The following is a 16605-nucleotide window of genomic DNA, read 5'->3' on the forward strand; positions in this document are numbered from 1 at the left end:
CAACTCCCGGAACTCATAAATGGAACGAGGTGGCCATGGAAAACGACACTCCACCTCTAAGTGGAACAAGGTTGCCCAAACTGCTGTAAAATGTGTAAAATGTTTCCTCTAATTCCCTCAATATCTCAACCCCTGGTTAAATACCACTAAAATGCATAATAAAAATATTACTCAAAAGAGTATACAGTATATCAAAAGAAGGTTAAGGCAAGAAAACGTTCAGGTGAGAACCACTGACCCAGTCCAAAGCCTTACTGTACAGAAGTCCCGAGATCTCAAGGAGACATCAGTTCACATGTACTCACCGCCGATCATAGCCCCTGCATAAGACTAAGTGGCAGGGCAGGTGAGGGTGGGGGTGGAGTACAGAATAAGACTCAAAGCAGAGGTGGTGAATGTACTAATCCCTGTTCCCACAGGACTGCTGACTGGGCTATTTTAAGATTCACCCTAGAAAACTAGCTGATGCTAATCAATGCTGGAAATTCCCAGGAATATAAAGCATCTTACAGGTAAGCCAGGTTATACACTCACCAAAACATTTTATAGGGTAAGAGAGGGCCACAGAGGAGGATAGTATGAGCCAGGACTCTGGGTTCAACTCTTTTTAAACGTTGAAAGATATTAGCACTTTTTTAAAGGTTACTTTTTCCTCCCCGTGGCTTTACTGAGATATAAAGCATTGTTAAGTTTAAGGCATACAACATTTTGATTTGACAGACTTACACACTGCAAAATAATTACCACCAACTGCTGACCTGTTAAGTAAAAAGACCTACCCACTGCTCCGAGGTTACAGTATGAGGAGTCTGGCAGAGACTGCTAGTTATCCCAATATTCTCTCACCTTCTTTCATAACAACAAGACCTCCGATCTGTAGCTGATACGTAACCATCCAGAACAAAAGTGACATTTTCCAATCTTCCCTGCAGCTAAATGTGGCCATGTGAGTAAGTTGTGACTAACAGGAAATGACTGGAAATGATGTCTGCCCTTCCAAGTAAGGAGACCTGTCTCGCTCTGTCCTTCCGTCATGTCCCTCTTGCCCTGGCTGGAATGCAGATGTGATAAGAAGCCGTTCCTAAGGTGTGGCCTTCAAACATACGACCGACAGCTCACCATCATGCTGCACCTCTAACTGCTGTTATTTTGGGTCTCTGTTTGAGTTGTCAAACTGACAGCCCGGTTAGGATACAATGGGGATGAGAAAGCGGGGAGGGGTGGGTTCCAGACAAGGACCACTACCACCACTACAAAGGACGTCACTAACATCATTCCTACCCCTTGTCCCTGTTTCCTGGGCACTCACCGGCACACCATGGGACATGAGGGTATTGGGATTCATGAGGGTGACAAGTTGGTGCAGGAGGTCAGGCTGGCTATCAAAGAGCTCAGGTGTCAACTTCTTCATCACCTCCTCCAAATGTTCTGCTGCAAGCGAGGGTACCCCATACCAAGTCTTTGGTTCACCCCTGTCCAAGTGGAAAGGGGACATATAGAGTGGTCACACCCGTGGTCCTGGAGGAGTCCACCCTGCTTCCTGGCTCCCCAGGGTCCCACTCACCAGTGGAGGTAGTTGATGGAGTAACTCCAGTGATCCTCAATGTGCCAGCAAAAGGCCGAGAAGACCATGCCCACATAGAGCCAGGGCACCTTCATGCCGGAGATGTCCGCGTTGATGTGGCACAGCACGGACTGCTCCAACACCGGCATCACATTCAGGTTCCAGCCACTGGTAGCGTACTCCTGCCGAGCCAAGCATTTGCGGAAAGGAGATGAGGCTTTCGATAAGGAGCTGAGGTCTTTAGCCCAGGAAACCTTAATTTTGAGGTCACGGATCTTTCTGAAACATCTAAGGATTCTTCTCCCCACAAAATTTCAGTTCAATTCAATTTCGGGGAGGTTGGCAGATACCTGCCCACCAAACTACTGGCAAGTTAAAAGACCCTGCTTTGCCCAGAAGGCACCATTCTCTTCAGGCAGGCCCAGGCTCCCACTCTGTCCTGCACACTCAATCTCAGTCCCTGAACCTCTTGTGAACAAGCCAAGCACCCTGCTACTAGGCATTTCACACACCTTCTCACTGCATCCATGTAACAAATGTGTAAGGTAGATACTATCCCCATTTTCCAGGCAAGCAAACAGCCAACCTCATGACAGGAGATGCCCTGCCAGTCCTATGCTGTGTTCTTTCCGCACACATCATCCCACCTAAACCCCTCCGCAACCACAAATGGTAGGCATAATGATCTGCATCCAACAGAGCCACTGGGTCCTCCAGACACTCAATGACTTGCCTAGGTTCGCAGGGCTGACGTATAACCCTGAATTATCCACTCACCTCTTCCTCAGGGGTTAGGTGCCGCTTACTGTCGCTCACAGGGAAACCGCTGCCAAATTCTTTGGAATGGATGTCAGCCCCATACTCGACCGTCACATCTTCCTCAATGCTATTCACCAGCCGCCAGAACTCCTTCTCCACAAGTTCTGTGGGCACCATCTGGGGAACAGGGGTAGCGAATGACTGTGGCCCATCATATCCTAGCCCCACTGACCCAGGAGAGCTACGACCAGAAGACGCCAACACCTACGACCCTAGCCCTGACACTACCCCAGCCCTCCATCACCTACGTGCACGGGCATGTTGAAGTAATCGGCTTTAAAGGAGTCAGCCATCTCGCCAAAGCTCTGCAGAGTGTATTCCCGGGTAGCCTGCTCAAAGCCAAAGGCTTCGGGGGGGCGCTTACACTCCTGAAACCCAAAGGAGAACATGTCACCAAGGCAGAGGCAAAGAGGTGGAGAAGCCTCAAAAGCAGAGCTGGAATATGGGTAGGAGCAGGGAGGGAAAATAGCCCTAGGTCTGCACTCAAGGCTCCTGAGGCAGGCCTCATTTAATAGCTCCACCTTTTCTCCTAGGACTTCAGCTTAGTTTTTTCATTTCCCACATGCTTGCTACCATGCGTTTGCTCTTCTCTTCCTTTAGGACTTTACTATCTAAACCGTGGGCTCTGACTTACATATACTACCCTATGGTCTTCTGCCACCATTTTTGCTCTTGAGCTAAAATATGAGTTTACACAGGGTGTTTAGGAAAGCTCTTTTATGCTCAGACTGGAATGACGGGCCTGGGAAATGGGCAGTGAATACTGTACTATCTGGAAGTAGGGGAAACATAGGCACTAGCTTTTACGGTGCCAAACCCTACACTGTTTTGCAGATTGTCTCAGAAGACTGGATGTGGGTTGACCTAACTTGGTACCTACATTCATGGTTTTAGATGACAGCTGTTATGTGCCCCAGAGTCAGACACACACTCTCCTCGTGCCTGAAAATGTTAACTGGTCCACTGGCCCGCAACTACTTATAGAGCCAAGCACAAGTGACAGTCTTTGCTGCTCACAATACTGTTGCTATTCAAACACTTCCCCAAAAGAATCTCCACCATCCAGAGCCCATTCATTACACACTGCCCTGCTCTCTTCCCTCATCTGTGTGCACGTGCCTGTGTGTGCACATGCACACCTGGTCTCTACAACCACCGCTGCATCCCTAAGGCTAGAGAGACTCTCAACACCTGTTTCCCAGAAACCCAGAGAGAAAAAGAGATGCGCACTGAGCATTTGGATGAAGGCTGGAAGCTCATGGAACAGACCTGGCAGACCTTCCAGGCCTCTCAGCCCCCACTGCTGCTTCAGCTCCTCTCCTTACGGCCCCCCTTTGCACTAGGAACACCCTCCCCACATACCCTTGCTTCCGCAGTCCCACTGTTCCCCAGCCTAGAACTCCTGCCTACCTTTTCTAGTAAGATACTGCATCACTGCAAACCAACTAAATTATCACAACAGAAGGAAAGCAAATAAATATTTTACCCATACGATGGACCCCCTATAAGAAAAACCATACCCATGAATAAACTTCAAAATATAGAAAATGATTATAAAATAACAAATGAAAATAGGTAGTAAGACTCCAAACTTGTTAAAGATATATATATATGTATATGTATATATGCGACAACAAAAAGATGAAAAGAAAATATACCAGACTATTAACAATGGTTGTCTCTAGGTGGTGAGATGATAGATTATTTGTCTATTTTCCAAGCTTTCTAAAAAAAACAAAGAATAAAAAACTCGGAAATCAAAAGAACAATTTTTTTCTTCTTATTCCTATCCTCTAAACCTCAATCCTGACACCTACCCTTAGTCATTTTTCTCTCCTCAGAACTTCTACATTTTTGAGTTTCAAACACACAATTCAGCATTTCAGTACAGAGTCTGTCTAATCGGGGCTCTCACCTCCCCAGGTAGTCTGGGAGCTCCCACAGGACACAGCAAAGGCTGAGTCTCCTCTTCCTCCTCCTTTTCCCAAAGCTCTACCCAGACTAGCCCCATCCCAGGGGCCCGAAACATACAACTGTGGCTGAGCTGGGTGGCTGCCCTCAGTAATGCCAAATGAAGGAGGGCAAGGACACCCTATGAGGCAGACACAGACTGTGGTTAGGGAAGGCCTTACCGCCATGACACACTTTGGGCACCGCCAGACACCCTTGGGAATCTCAGGCAGAGGAGGCAGCAGGCAAAAGATATGGTAATTGTCATCACAGCCATCACACAGCAGGAGTTTGTCATCCTCGTCCCCTCGGGAACACATCCGACATACATACGACTCGATCTGCCAGGGGAGGGAGGCAGCAGTTACCCATCAAGTCCCCATGCAGCCTTCACACAGCAGACCCTCTGGAAAGGACCCAGGTCCGCAGAGCTTTCCACTGGGAACCTGCAGTGCTTGCTAGCTCCATCACTCTCAGCCCTGGGTAGGCTGCTCATGCTAGCTCGGGAGTTTACCTGCATGCACGCACCGTCTCCCCAAATGAACTGGTAGAGTTGTGAAAGCAGAGTCTTTAGCATTCAATCTTGAATCTCCCATTTTTATTTGTTCGATAAACACTTACCGAACACTTATGTGTTCTACAGTGTAACGGACTCTGCAGGACAGTGATGAACGTGACACGGCATCTGCCTTCTAAAGGCACAAGTACACCAGAGACATGGGTTTGTAAAAATTATCAGGCAGGGTAGAAACTACCAACAGTGGCCCATAAAGGGTACTATGGGGCCCTAGAAAAGAAAGCACTCAAATCAGCTGGAGAAGAGGGAGAGCTGGAAGGAAGGATTCCACTGAAAAGGTAGCACCTGAAACTGAAACCTGAAAGCAAACGCAATGGGGCAGAGTGCACAGGGCAGAAACCGCATGTGCGAAGGATGGGGAAGCAAAGAGCACGGTGTGTCGAGGAAACAACGAACACACCTACGAGTAGTTCGGTGTGGCTACGGCAGAGAAGTGAAGGGGGCAGTGCTGAGAATGAGGCTAGAGGTCAGCAGGGGCTGCGTCATGCATGGTAACAAGCAGCTTGGCCTTCATCCTGAAACAACAGAGAGGTAGTCTCCTTCTTTAGACCCTTGGTCTTCTCTGGACCCTTTCTGCACTTCACGTTGACAGTATTTGACCACCCTTTCTCGCTCTTTTTTCTGTGTGAGTTGGCCTGAGGGTAGGGCACACCAGGCCCACTTTTGCACTTAATGCAACCAGTGCCATGCTAGGGAAATGCCTGATGAAAGGAAAAGCAGCAAAGCACGAGGAAGTCAGGGCTGGGTCCTTACAAACTGGGCATTGCTGTGGTTCCTCCGCAGCCTCATGGTCATCTTGGTGCAGGGCTCTGGGCTGTGACTCAGCTCCTCCTTGCTGTCCAGGAAGGTCTTGGGGGAGGTTGACTCCATCTTCATGTCCCCGCTTGTCTCCTCCTTCACCACTACAGTGGGGGGGCACTCGGGCCCTTCCTTATCTGGGCGAGAGCAGCAGAGCGCTAAGATACAGGCCAACAATCAGGGTCCCGCCTCCTCTCCCCAGGCGAGGCCATCCTTCACGCTGCTCCAGCCTTGCAGGCCTCACCTTTCTTCCGCAGAGTCTTATCCTTGGCCATGAGGCCCAGGCCCATCATCTTGGGGCCTGCCCCATAGATCTGTAGCTTCTTCAGCTCTGGATTCTTTTCTATGTCTTCCTCCGTGGGTTCCGGCTGGAAAAAAAGAAAGAAATTAATCAAAACCGCTACCTTGGGCAGACTGCCCCCTCCCCTCCTAAAAGGACAATGGCTTAGAGTCTGTATCACCTGAGCTTACGCCAGGGGCCGAGGCATGGATGGGCCAGGGCAAGAATTCAGAGCTGCTTTTTGGATACTGGGGGTAAGTGAACTCCCTCCTCAGCCCTTTCTTAGAAATGAATTAAGACAATATCCCCATTTCCCCAACTCTGATATTGAGAATATTAACTCCTACCTTAAAGTTACTAGGGGGTTTGGTGATTACATAAATAAAAGAAATCGAACAGTATCTGGCACTACCGATAAATGGCAGTGACTTATACAATGTGCTAAATGACATGCTTTGGTGAGTCCAGGGACAGTGTCTGTCTTGTTCCCTGTTGTACTCCCAGTGCCTAGAAGAATGCCTGGCACGTAAGCTTTTCTGCCTGAAGCTTGGATATAGATGTAAAGAGAAAGAAGAGTTCTGCCCCTATAAGCAGAGCGAGTCAGGAAAAGAACAAGGCAGGCAAAAAGGGAACACGTACAAAAGATACTGTATGGACAGATCAAGACCCAGCTCAGAAGCTCAGTGGAGAGTGGAGGGAAGAACGAGAGTGAACTCAGAGAGGCCCACTCCTGTTCAGAACTAGAGAACTGGGAGAAAGGAGAGCAGAGCAGGTAACAGAGCCTTGGCCAGAGGGAGGGAGTGCACTCTCTCTACCCTACAGCCCTAAGTCAGGAGAAGGGAAGTACTCACATCGGGCTGCAGTCTTTTGGCCCGCCGGCCATAGCTGTTGAACTTGGAAGGCTGCACAGACTGCCGAAGGGGGATGCTGTGGGGTTTGTACTCTTTGTCCTTCTCCTCATTATCAAATGGACGTGTGTTGCACTGCTGAGGACAAACAAGGGGTAGAGGTCAGGGCATGGGGTCCCAGCCCCCAACAGCAAGGACTTCCGTCTCCCCTCACCCAGTGGCAACCAAAGCTGTGGTCGCGCCTTCCTGACCTACACCGACAGGTCCTGCTCAACTGGTTTGTACCGCTGACACCAGCGTATACTTCGGGAATTCTTCTCATTCCTTTGTTTATGCCATTCCTCCTTTCAACCTTCCCCCTACACTGATTTCCCCAACTAAATCAGATTCCATCTCTTCCCAGACCTCTCCAGCCCCAAAGGCCTCTCCCTCCTCTGAATTCTTCTACCGGTTAAAAACTTGTCACGTAACAGATGGTCAGCTGGCCATGCTGGTAACTCCAGGATCAGTGACGCTGGGCAGTGTGGGAAGAGAATGAGCACTGCTAGAAAACAATGGAATCTAGCTCGCAGGCCTCCAGTCCACTGAACCAGACTCAACAAGAGCAAGTGTGAAAATCTGTGTCTGGGAGAGGAAGCCTCCTTCCACCCCGGCCTGGCATCCTTACCACCAGGTTGGCTCCAGACTGGTACATCTCATAGGGGTAAACGATGCGTTCATAGTGGGAGCGTAGCAGGGAGCCAATGTTTTTGCCTGGTGGATAGTTGAGGCGCTGGGCCACCCGGGCCCACCGACGGTCCTTGCAGATGGCTTCATAGCCACCTTCCTCCACCACGATCTGCAAGGACAAGCAGGAAGGGACGTGGATGTGCTGTGTGTATGTACATGAGGGAGTAGGCCTGAAGAGAGCACGATGAGGACAAGTCCAGCCCCTCACTGCACTGGGGGGTGCCCCTCCTCCTACCACCAGCACGAAGGTGCAAACTGCAGCAAGAGACGCCCAGAAGTTCTGATGACGGCTTGTGTGCTACCAGGCTGTGCCCCTTCCACCGCAGCCTAGAGAGCCAGCGTCCAAGCCAAGGGAACCTCCAGAACACCAAGGCTATTAAGGCGTGGGGTTGGAAGGAGTTTGAGAAAAACCTGTTCTTACTTTGCTGAGGCTGTAGAGGTCCAAGATCCGCCGTTCAACATTGGGAATCTTTAAGGAGGAGCCCTGGATTTCCCAGAATTTGGCAATCTGGTCCAAGTAGTTCAGTTTCACTCTCGTCTGGGCCTGGAAAAGAAACAGTTCAAAGAGGCTGACCCTTCCACTTGGCTCCGGTCTTCTGGCCTAATCTTAGGGGAGGAGGAAGGGTACAGAGTGTACCACTATCCAGGGCCTCTCCCAGTGAACCGATCTCAAACTCTAGGCAATGGTGAGCCCCCCTCACTCTGATCTCTGCCACCTTCTAGTCAATAGGATAAGCCCAAGGTCCCAAAACAGAGAGGGTCAGGTCACAACAGCCAAAGCTTTACTTGTACCCTTTCTCAGTTTCCCCGACAGGGCTGGATGAGTATCATTATGTCTTTTACAGAGAGCTTCTGTTTCCTCAAGTCACACAGCAGGTACCAAGAGATCTGAATGTCAGTATAATGATACAGTTATATAATACTATAAAATACAATGTGATAAATGCTGCCACATCAGCAATCACATTACAATGTATAAGTAAAGTGCACCATGCTGTATACACACAAACTTACAAAAGGTTACATGGCAAATTTATTCAATTAAAAAACAGAGCGGCCCTGGCTGGTGTAGCTCAGTGGATTGAGCGCAGGCCTGTGAACCAGAGGATTGCGGTTCGATTCCCAGTCAGGGCACATGCCTGGGTTGCAGGCCAGTTCCCAGCAGGAGACACACCAGAGGCAACTATACATTGATATTTCTCTCCCTCTCTCTTTCCCTTCCCCTCTAAAGATAAATAAATAAAATAAAATTTTTTTTAAATCATCTAAAAAAAAAACAGAGCAGGATCTCAATGTCAAGTAAGTTTCAGCTTTTTGTCTGCTACTCATCTGCTGAACAGCCTTGAGCAAATCAGTTTTACTCTCTGGATTCTCACTTTCTAATTATAAAAGGGAAATAAAATAAGTGTCCAGTCCACCTCCCCCAGAAGGGTGGACTTATGAGAGGGACAATGAAGGCCCTCTAGAAACTCCAGAACTTCATCTAAGCTCTATGAATGTTTCAGAGAATGAAGGCTCTGAGAGACCTCATTCATCTCTTCTTAGGCTTCACAAAACTTGTTCCTCGGCAGCTGAAGGGTGAAAGTGCATGACAGAATGGCCTAAAGAACTAAGAGACGGTGTACTAAAGCAGCGCTGGCACCTGGCTAACCCAGGGCCAAACGTGGGCCAAAGGTTCTAGGAATAAAGCATGTATCACACTTCCCTGAACTCTCAGTGGCCCAAGTCTATGACCACCTCACCCTGGTCAGAGGGCATGATTCTAGGGAGACCTAGATAAGTCACTACCATTTACTATCCTGCTCTGACCCTATCAGGGGAAGCAGGGACAGGCCTGCTTCATAGACGAGGAACACTGAGATCTATTTGTGGAAAGAAACAACCTATGGCTCCTTAGATGTCAGCACCCCTAAGGGTCCGAGAACTCTACTCCCTCACCTCAGCCTTTTAGATTTCCAACCCTGGCCTCATCCCTGTTCCTCCCCCTCATTAGACAGCACTATCTTTCTAGAAAACCTGTCCCTGTCCCATATTAGGTGACACTTTGCCCTAGTTGTACCCTACAGATCTGGTCAGATCCATTTCTCTAAGAAACTTGTACTCCTTACAGAAGATGATTTTTGTCCCAATTCAAACACAACCTAGACTGACCCTAGAACAGCAGTTCTCAATGAGAGACAATTTTGCCCCCAGGGACATACAGCAGTGCCTGGAGATAATTTTGGTTGCCATAACTAGGAAAGGGTACTACTGGTGTCAATGGGTAGGCACCAGGGATGCTGATAAACATCTTGCAAAGCCCAAGACAGCCCTCCATGACAAAATATTATCTGGTCCAAAATGTCAATAGTGCCAAGGTGGAGACACCATGGTCTAGGAGACGAGTAAGCTTTTAGGTTGTGGGTATTCAGTTGAGTCTAATATCCCCCCAGGACATCTGATGAGGCTGTGGGCATATAATAATGAGGGAGAGAGGTAGTAGCATATTTCTAACCTACATGTTCCATGGGAAACTCCAGGATGTTACCTGGAACTGGCTTCAGAGCACCCATTCTCATGAACCCCAGGACAGCATAAAGCCCTTGGTGGAAACCCTCAGCTACCACGCGAAGGATCTGGACTTCGTGCACAGAACAAAAGGGAGAGGGAAAAGTCTACCTGCCTGACCCTCTGCCCAAATTTGGAACCACATTCCAGCCTCCACACAGATAAGTTTCTGTACTGTTCCCGCCCATTTACCTCATCAAGTACCACGGAACGGAGATAGGAAGCAGAGCACTGTGTGGATGAACTGCATAATGAGGCCACATTCAGCCGGCCAAGCACAACAGGGTCTCAGCCAGCCCCAGACTTTCATTTTGTTGGGCCAGCTAGGGTAGGTTAGTTGACAAGGGATCTTCAGAAGTAGCAAACTTTTATGAGAAAGGGATACCCCCAGCCTTTCAGCTACCAGATCAGAAATGCTACACGCCCATGTTCTTGGTTATATTCAGAGCCCTGAAGTTTCCTCCAAGCCTTCCACGCAACTTTGCAGAAGAGAGAATAAGGGCCGAGTCAGTCAAGTACCTTAGCCAGAGAAGGTATGAGGGAAGAGGGGTCAGAGCTCAGGTATCCATTCTCCAGACCCCACCACCAGCTATCAGTCTTCTCACCTCTAGTTCATTCAGCCTCTGGATTCGGGGAGTAAATCTGAAGTTGTCCACTTCCACAGCAAAAGGCGGCTGCCAGTCCTGAGGGGGTACAAAGGGGAAAGGGAGTTGGGTTATTCCAGCATAGTGCAAGACCAAAGGACACCCAAAGCAGCTCAGCACCCTCTTTACACCTTCCCATACCTTTAGCCACCCCAGACCTTTTAACCTGGCACACACCCAACCCACTACGCCACATGCAGAACTCACAACAGGGCCTTAGCAGCCCCTCAAGTCCACACCCAGTGAGTGCCCCATGGACAGGTCCTGGGAAGCTTCTCCTAAGTCCCTCCCAAAAGTATGGTATGCTAGGATTTCAAGAAATAGAGATGGGGCCCAAAATATTTGGCCCCAAACTTTCCCTACAGCCACATTAACCCTTCGCCCCCAGGCACGTGCTGTAGGGCACGGTCTGAAAGTACTGGACAGCACACAGGGTAGGGGTCAGAAGACCTAGGCTCACGTTCCAGCTCCACTACTTACTGGCTATAGGATCTTGCCTTTCTGCATCTGTTTTCGCCCCTATAAGGCAGGAATATGAACTCTTGCCCTGGCTTCATCGCAAGACAGATATGGAAAATTAAACTGGCTTTCAAATTAAAATGTTTTTCAAAGGTGCCATCATTAAGACTTAACTTCTAGCCCTGGCCAGTGTGGCTCAGTTAGCACATCGTCCTGTATACTGAAAGGTCACAGGATCAATTCCCAGTCAGGGGACATAGCTAGGTTGCAAGTTCGCGCCCCCCCCCATCAGGGCATATACGGGAGGTACCTGATTGATGTTTCTCACATTGACATCTCTCTCCCCCACCCCCCTTCCTCTAAAATCAATACATGTACCCTCAGGTAAAGATTTTAAAAAAAAAGACACCTAAGGCTGACCCCACCATGTGACATGGGGCCCATACACATGCAGGGTAGATCAGGTCTAATTCTGGCAGGATTTAAAGGTTTGGGCCTTCATGTCTGTTCTCTCAGTTCAAAGGGCCCGGGACGCACACTGCAAGGAACAGGGAACGAGAATCTACATCACTGACCCAGCAGGTTCCTTGGGCCCTCTCTCAAACACCTGTCTAGTAGAGGGAGAGGCAGGGGAGAAAGCCCCTGTAAGTGCAGGGATGTCCAACTTGGTGGCTGAGAACGGGAGGTTTTGGGGAGGGGAAGGGAAGTCAAAGAAAGGTAATAAAAGTGAGGAAGGCTCTGTCCTGCCAAGTTGGAGCTTGTTGTGTCCTGTGCAAAGAATGGCTGTGAAGAACCTGCTCCCCAGTGCCCTCCCATGCAGTCCTCCACTCCCCAAAGCCCTGGGTCCTGCTGCAGTGGTGAAAAGAATCTACAGCAGCCTAGACCAGTGCCCTCATTTTACAAATGGGAAAGAAATGTGATTTCTCCAAAATCACATGCTGAGTTAGCAGGAGACCCAAGACTAGAACCCATGTCTTCTGATTGTTAGCTCAAGGCTTCTGCACTCCACCAGGCTACCAGTGTTCACGCACACATGCACACATGTGGAAGGGGGAGGGGTCAGTAAAAGAAAGGGATGTTGGTCTCTCCTACATGCACATTTTTGGAAAAGGGGCCAGAGCACTCACACTTGCATCCACACACAATCCCTCCATTCCCCAAGCAGGTTGAAACACCTGGGACTCAGCGAAGCAAGGGGGGGGGGGAAGAAAACCTTATGCCTGAAGCCTAGACAAACTCCCTATACCCTCTTGCCTCACATTAGTAGAGCATTTTCCTCAGCGCAGGTAACCCAGGTAGAAAGGTGCTCAGACCCCAAACTCCAGGCACCCTTCTTTTCTGCTGAATCAAGTTCTAGATAAGAATAAGCACAACATCAAGCAAACTGACAGGAAATGGCAGAACCAAAATCCTAGAGCAGGAGCTGTGGGTGCAACAGATAGCTGGGGGAGGTCCAGCAAACCGCCTTGCCTGGCTGTTCCTGGGACCTATGAGCCCCCTCATGCTACCACCTCGCTCCTGTGCTCCTGTATGCCAAACCCTCAGGGTGTCAGTGTTATCAGGATGATGCTAAAAAGGTTGGCTACCTGAGGCAAAAAGCAAGGCCCTTTCAAGCTCCCTGGGTCTACTCCAGGGTGCCACCGCTCGCCTCCAACCTATCTTCCCCAGGAGTAGTAGTTTCCTGTCTAGCAATTCAGAACCCAAATCGTCCTTCCTTGGGCAAACTTCTATTTCCAAGCACCCACCCGCACACAGGTTCCCACCTTGGGCCAAGCACCACTTGGGTGAGTGCTTCAAATTCCAGCCAGAAGGCTTGGCTGCCAAGACGGCCTAGGAACAGCCCCACAGGAGGGAAAAACAGAATGAAATCAGAGAGCCACATCTCCTGAACTGGAAGAAGTACACTGTTGAGGTAGAGAAGAGACGGGTAACAAGGGACAGCCCCCCCACATACACACTAGAGACATGTCACTTTCCCCCTCCCTGGTCCTCCTCCCCCAAGGAAGAGTGACAACACTTGCACAAGGCCAGGCCGCCCAGATAAATCCAAGACAAAAAAAATGAAAATTCACACCTAAACTATATCCTGTGTCAGATGCTGCCTCCATTGAGGCTGCCCAGGACTCCCGCTTCTCCTTTCTACTTGCCTTCCTGACCTTTCCCTACCCACTGCCACTCCCTCACCACGGACAAGGATACCTCGGAGATCTGTGGCCAGGCTCCAACAAGGAAGAAATTAGCTTACCCAACACCTCCCAGAGGATCCATTTGAAACCAGCCTAGATCTGTGGCAGAGCACCAGAAAGCACCAAGTTGAATAAGAAGGCCTGTGGTGCCCTCCTCAGGTGGCAGTGAGGCTTCCCAACCCATTTCAGCCAGCGACACCTACTCAAAAAAACCCTATTCCATACAAACTCAATTCCTGCCCTTCGAATTCCAAGTGGTGAGTGAACACACAGACCATCATTTCTGCTCCATGCCAGCCTACCCTAGCCCTTGGGGGACTTCTCCTGGCCTGAAGCCAGGCCTAGGAATAAAGATATGCCCTTTGTTGTTGACCTCTGGGAATCAATTGTTCTAAAGAAGGCAGACTTCCATAGTTCCATTCTGTTTTAGAGTGCAAGAATACACTGTCCTCTGGGACCTCCTGCATCCTGGGACACAGGGCAGAGTAGAAATCCTCTGAGGACCCATACCCCACCCCCAAGCCAAGTGGTCCAAGCCTCTCCGCAGAAGTCAAGTCTGGGGAGGGGTGACGTGCAGGAAAGGCCCAGATACTGCCTTCAACTAGGAAAAGAACGGGACACGTGGGGGCGGGGGCGCCTGGGCAGAGGAGGGAAAGGGGGAAAAATTGAGACAACTGTAACAGAGTAACAATAAATTTTCTTTAAAAAGAAAAGGGCACAATTCCCTGAACCCATCTCAGAGGAGCCAGATAGAGCATTCCCCGTACGACTGTTTTCCTATCTGATCTACCGGGCTAGGATATTATCGTAGATGGATTGGCCTGGCAGGGTGTGAGTAAATGAGTCAACTCACATAGGAGCAAACCAATGACTACATCAAACACCTTCACAGTCACAATAATTACCACTGATCTAGTGCCTATTACACATAGGCGCTACCTAGTTTAATCGAATTTTTGAAATAACTACTCAGGGGACTCATTTCACAGGCTTGGTCAGATTATGTTACTTGTCCAAGGTCACACAGCTGGGAAGCTGCAAAGTGGGGTTTTGAACTCAGGTCTGTCTCCCTTGAGAGCTGTGATCGCCCAGCACAACACACCGCCTGCCTTAAGAGAAGTGATGACAGTACAGGGTAGAAAGGCCTTATTTAGTTCAGCCTTGACCTGGGTGGTCCGGGGTAACTAAGAGATATGCGTGTCCATATCTGTGAACTCTCCCTGGCCCACTAGGCATCCCTGCCTGGACCCTTACCAGGGATGATCCTGAAAGGCGAGGTGGGAGTGTGTGTGAGTGAGTGAGTGAGTGTGTGTGTGTGTGTGTGTGGTGGGGGGGTGGTTCTGAGCCCAGGTCACTTGGGGCCCTCACATCACGAAGACCCCTGGCCCCAGTATCCTTTCTCCCACCCGCGTCGCACCCACTACGGCCCCAGACACCCCATTTCCCCACATCTCGAGATGCCCTGCGCCCGAGACTCCCCCACCGGCTACCCTAGTTTCTCATTCCCGGCCTCGCCGCCCAGCCTTACCGCGGGTGGGCGGATCTTGCAAATGCCGGACTTCTCGGCGATGGGCCTGATTTTCGCGATGTAGCCAAGAGGGTCTCGGAACTCGGCCCAGCTAGGTTCAAACACCGGGCACTCCGGCGGCGGTAGGAAGTCGTCAGACCCCGGCTCCATGGTGGACCCTAGGACTGGAGGGCTCAGACAGCCCTTAAGAACTCATGGCGGATACCACCGTGTGAAACCGAGGCACCGCTCGGAGACTAGGCCCTAAGCGGGGCGGCCGCCACCCGCCGAGGGCTAAGGGGGCGTGTTGAGTGCCGCGCTCTGAAAGGCTCAGACTGACGCTAGTGCTGCTGTCTCTTAACCCTGCTCCGTTCCTTCCAAACTCTGCCGCTGCCTCCCAACTCCTGCAGCCTTCACCACCACAGTTACCTCCCAACCGCCACGGCCTTCATCGCCGCCGCCGCCGCCATCTTGGTTTGTCAGCGTCCTCCCCCTTCCCACACCACAACAAACCGGATCCCTCCGCGGGTTGTTCCTCTGAGCCTCGTGTATCTTGTGTGAGGTCAAGCCCTAGGAAGCTTTCACCCCCTGAGGAGCGAGCAGAATTGGCAGGTGTGGGTTCCCTGTTTGGGAGGTGGAACTCAAAAGTACTTCCCAGACAGAAATCAAATAGTTCTCTTCAGCTGCGGAGGAGCAAAATTGTACTTAACCCGCCGGATCCTTTTTCCGGATGGACCAGCGGTGCACGTTTAAAGGCCAGTGGTGCGCATGCGCGCTATGAAGGCAGACCGGAAGAGAAGCAGGGGTTGGTGGGCGTTCAGAGAAACTGACGCCCCTCCCTCCCCTGATGACCTCAGCCCTGGCTGGAGCCCCGCCCCAACATTCTTAGCCCTGGGGTCTTTTCGTTGTGGGAAATTGCGAGCCAACCTTTCTGCTCTGGAGCTTTGAAAGAAGGAAGGCAAGAGGCTGCTCACTCCCAGGAGATTATGGATTTTTAGAATTCTGGGATCCAATGAAAGGAAGAAAGTATTTATTTCGTCCAAGGTTATGTGTACAGGCCTCTCAAAGATGGGGCTTCCATTCTTACCCCCAAAGTGTCATTGTGAATCAGCATTTTAATAAACACTTTCAACTGTTCTATATGCACATTTGTGGCACATACTCCTACAAAATAAGCCTGAGTGTATATATTTTTAAAACTATCGGATGTTTAGCAACATCTTATTTATCTATCGCCTACTAGTCCCTGCCATATGAAACACTATTTGTGCATCTATGAGCCTACAGTGAACTTACGAACATCTGTGTGCATGCGTTATATTTATTGTGTATAGCCCATCATATGCTTTTGAGTACCTACCATGTGTACATCTACTCCTATTATATACGTATTCATTGAGTATAGGTTTATCGCAACTACTTCAAGAATCAAACCAGTACTTTGCCCACACATTAGGCATCTACTGCATTTGTGGATCGTCTTTGTTATTCAATAGTTGTGGGCTTACTGCATACAGTTTGAACACCTACTGTGCACATATTACAATACTTGTATACACGCTGATTAAGTGCTTATTTTGTGTTCACTTATCAGATTATATTCTTTAAGGCGGGGACAATGTGGCTTTATACATCCTTAACACTTTGGCATGGTAAATTAATGTTGAGTAAATAAAAGAGAAATGAATGTGTATTTT

The 16605-nt window shown here is 49.7% G+C and overlaps 1 protein-coding gene across 4 annotated transcripts in view; it reads right to left on the reverse strand.

Moving 5' to 3' along the window:
- KDM5C (lysine demethylase 5C) overlaps positions 1–15625 on the reverse strand; it is a 30880-nt gene extending 15255 nt beyond the window's left edge. For 2 of the 4 annotated variants that reach the window (XM_037061646.1, XM_037061644.1), the window contains exons 1-12: positions 14930–15624; positions 10718–10795; positions 7987–8109; positions 7504–7674; positions 6840–6974; positions 5953–6076; positions 5664–5845; positions 4516–4674; positions 2632–2751; positions 2342–2500; positions 1565–1746; positions 1310–1472 (exon numbers count right to left, since the gene is read on the reverse strand). In XM_037061646.1, the coding sequence (XP_036917541.1) occupies positions 1310–1472; positions 1565–1746; positions 2342–2500; positions 2632–2751; positions 4516–4674; positions 5664–5845; positions 5953–6076; positions 6840–6974; positions 7504–7674; positions 7987–8109; positions 10718–10795; positions 14930–15079 (1746 nt within the window). In that variant the 5' untranslated portion in view covers positions 15080–15624. Of the gene's footprint in view, positions 1–1309; positions 1473–1564; positions 1747–2341; positions 2501–2631; positions 2752–4515; positions 4675–5663; positions 5846–5952; positions 6077–6839; positions 6975–7503; positions 7675–7986; positions 8110–10717; positions 10796–14929 lie in introns of all 4 variants that reach the window. The other 2 variants (XM_037061645.1, XM_037061647.1) reach the window with 2 other exon arrangements.
- Positions 15626–16605: the final 980 nt, after the last annotated feature.

Source organism: Sturnira hondurensis, unplaced genomic scaffold (assembly GCF_014824575.4).
Source record: "Sturnira hondurensis isolate 20B ecotype Veracruz unplaced genomic scaffold, ASM1482457v3 Scaffold0013511, whole genome shotgun sequence".
NCBI lineage: Eukaryota > Metazoa > Chordata > Mammalia > Chiroptera > Phyllostomidae > Sturnira > Sturnira hondurensis.